The sequence below is a fragment of the Silene latifolia genome, chromosome 5 (assembly GCF_048544455.1).
Source record: "Silene latifolia isolate original U9 population chromosome 5, ASM4854445v1, whole genome shotgun sequence".
NCBI lineage: Eukaryota > Viridiplantae > Streptophyta > Magnoliopsida > Caryophyllales > Caryophyllaceae > Silene > Silene latifolia.
The window spans coordinates 37,732,640-37,735,825 of record NC_133530.1 but is presented as its reverse complement, the minus strand read 5'-3'; the positions used below and the strand labels follow the sequence as shown (position 1 = coordinate 37,735,825).

General features: G+C 43.5%; 2 protein-coding genes across 2 annotated transcripts; both read right to left on the bottom strand.

Moving 5' to 3' along the window:
* Positions 1 to 325: 325 nt before the first annotated feature.
* LOC141655232 (uncharacterized) lies at positions 326 to 1,682 on the bottom strand. The gene is made up of 2 exons (XM_074462321.1): positions 1,114 to 1,682; positions 326 to 971 (listed from the first exon to the last, which is right to left on the bottom strand). Exons 1-2 carry the CDS (start codon positions 1,680 to 1,682, stop codon positions 326 to 328), a joined length of 1,215 nt encoding a protein of 404 aa, XP_074318422.1.
* A 7-nt stretch (positions 1,683 to 1,689) lies between these two features.
* Positions 1,690 to 2,763, bottom strand: LOC141655231 (uncharacterized). Its single transcript, XM_074462320.1, has one exon. The coding sequence runs from the start codon at positions 2,761 to 2,763 to the stop codon at positions 1,690 to 1,692; it is 1,074 nt and encodes a 357-aa protein (XP_074318421.1).
* Between the last annotated feature and the right edge of the window lie 423 nt (positions 2,764 to 3,186).

Genomic DNA, 3,186 nt, shown 5'->3' with positions numbered 1-3,186 from the left:
GGCTACATCTCCGCCCCAATCAGTCTTCTTCCCACGATTTGCCTGCACATGCAAGAACCGTAATTCTAAGCAACATCAATGTTAGGTTATTGTATTCCTAAATACCCTAGGAACATTGGAACACAGAACTACTATTCAGTTAGATTCATAGCATAGTCCTAATATCAGGTTTCAAACATCATATTTATAGCCCTGATGCAATTTAGGCTACATGTAGCAGTTCTCTAGACGCAAATGCTACCTTCAACCAATTGCTAAATTAGTATCGCATTGTAAACGTCGGTTGTCAAATTCCAACATAGAGATAAGCAATGTGTACCTAGCATCACGGCTTTATCCCGGCTCTTCTAAGCATCTCAAAGGAGATGATATTTTTTAGCTCAGATCTATCACCTTCATCTTCGGCCATCCCATTAAGCACCTTTAGTTGTTTTGCTGTTCTGGCTCTAGAAAGCGCGACGTATAACTGTCCGTGTGAAAAACATGGCTTTGGTAGAAAAACTCCAACGCGTTGCAGTGTTTGCCCCTGAGCTTTGTTTATTGTCATTGCAAAACTAAGTTTAATTGGAAATTGTCTCCTCTGGAAATTAATGGGGAATTTCGAGCTTTTAGATGGTTTTAGAGTGATTCTTGGAAGAAAAACTCGCTCCCCAGTGTAAAAACCAGTAGAAATTTCACATTCAATCATGTTCGGGAAAAAACTCTTGCAAATAAGGCGTGTCCCATTACACAGGCCTGCTGCAGGGTCGATGTTCCTTAATAAGATGACGGGGGAATTTTTTTTAACCACCAACTCGTGTGGAGTCATTCCAGGAGGGCAAAGTGTATTCAGAAACTCAGCAGGATAGACGTTTGAGCAATCATCGACAACACTGTCAAAGCTCTTATAACAATAGCTATCCCCAGGAAACTTTTCTATCAACAATTTGTTGACAGCATCAACATCAGAATTTCTTGGCGTCAGTATTGCCCTGTCATTGAAAATGTAAAATTTGAACGAAACCTGGTTCACCTCGGGAAAACAAAGATCAACAAGTACCGGGTGGACAAGGATCACATGTTGATTGTAAGATCGGTTCGGGGGTAACTTCACATATCCGTCTCGTGGTTTGCAAGTCCCCGTTTCCAAGCTTCGATAGAAAGTCGAGAACAAGTGCACGCGCTCGAATGTTTTCTGTGAGCTGAAACTTTTGAAGGCTTGGCCAGATTTCAGAACTAACTATGCTAGCATCTACAGCCTCTTGTTGAGTACGACGTGGCAAAACAGGTAGCACCTGCCGAAAATCGCCACCGAAAACCACTATTTTCCCCCCAAACAAAACTGGACTACTACATACATCCTGGAGCAGCAAATTAACAGCCTGAATGTTCTCTTTTTTAGCCATTGAGGCCTCATCCCAAATTATGAGTGAAGCTTCTCTTAATAAGCAAGCTAGGCTGCCCTGTTTTGGAACATCACAGGTTAATGACTCATCAGTATCCAGTGGTATTTTGAATCTGGAATGAACAGTCCTACCAGTCGGTAAATTGGACGCTGCAATCCCTGACGTTGCGGTTGGCAAACATATCTTTCCCATTGAACGAACCTTTGCATACAACGCACCGTATAAGAAAGTTTTCCCAGTCCCACCCGGGCCGTCAATGAAAAAGGCTCCTGGCCTCCCATTCTTCACATGTTCCATTATTGCTTTATACGCAGCATTGACTCATTTGGCCTACATTTAATTCTTTCCTAGATGCTAGTTGTGCAAGAGGCACAGGAGCATTAAGAGCGTCAGTAATATCCCGGGTGCCTTGCACTACCGCATCTTCTTCAAAATGTAAGTGTGCGAGGCCGAAGTCCGCAAATGTCTTACCCATGCCTTCCAAATACTGCTCTACTTTTGTAGCTGTCATCAGCAAGATCTTGTGCCCGTCATCACCATAACGTTTTTTGAAGTCTTCTGAGAGCGCTGGAAAATATTTGTCCCAAAAATTTTGGGGGTTGTTTGGGGAGCTGAATATCAGGATTGTTGCGAATAGCCGTCGGAGAGCATGTGGCATTTCTACCTGAACGGCCTCATCCATGCAACTTTCCGCCACATTATCCTCCTCGAGTAATCCTCTTCTAAGAGCGGCTTCCTGAAACGATGCAGAAACGACGTCGTCAACCGTCAACAAGTCTTCGAATGATTTTGGCCCTCTGACATGTGCGAGCAATACCCTAAGGTAGTAACGCTCCCCTTCTCCGGGAGCAGCATGTGCAACTCTTCCAATAGAAATTCCACGTTCCCTTGCTCTCCAGCCCGTTCGGTTTCCATCCCAAACAAAATGTTCTGGGAATTCACTATATAGGTACTTTGGTCCGTCGTCGTTTTCACAGTTTGCGCGGAAAAATTCAGTCAACATAGTCTTTGTTCTCTGCTCATCAGCAACTATGTCTTCTAACGATTCATGATTGGCAAACCTGATGAGCTGACTATTAGGCAAATGCACGGGCAGTGGCTGAACAGGTGGGTACGTGTCAAAAAGATGAAATCCAAATATTCTCCAAGCCGCTTCTGGGGGAGAAACCCACCTACCAGCTTGGTACCTCTCTATCTCATCAACGAACGTAGCTGGTCCTTCACCCGCAACATTGAATGAGATGCGATCATGACCTTTGTACACGTACTTGTAAAGATACTTCACTGCTTTGATGGTAGTACACACTTCCATATTCATGTGGCAGTCAAACATTGCAAGAAGGTAAGGGTTATAAGGAATGACTGATCGATTGTCCATTTGAACCTTGCGCACAAGAACAGTTTCACGGTGTCCTTCTTCTATACAATGGGTAACAGTCTTTGCCACTTGTTGTGTAGTCTTGGAACTTCCTTGGATACCCAGATTTGCAGTACCTCTTCCTGTCTTTGGTTTTCATGCATGCACAGTCTGGAAAGTCGTCCCCGCACGGTCCATGCATCATATGCTTAATAACAGCTGCCCTCAAATGTGCGTTATCTTGCGAAGGAATTTCCGCACACACATATTTGTCAAAACTTTCTGGATTTGTAATCTTATAATCTTTTTTGAGAATAATCAGAAAATGTGCATGAGGCAGGCCGCGTTTTTGGAACTCTACAACATGTATTATGGCTGCCACTTCCCCAAAAACCTTTTTTTCCATTATTTCCTTGCGCAATGCCGTTAATTTGGCATTGAATA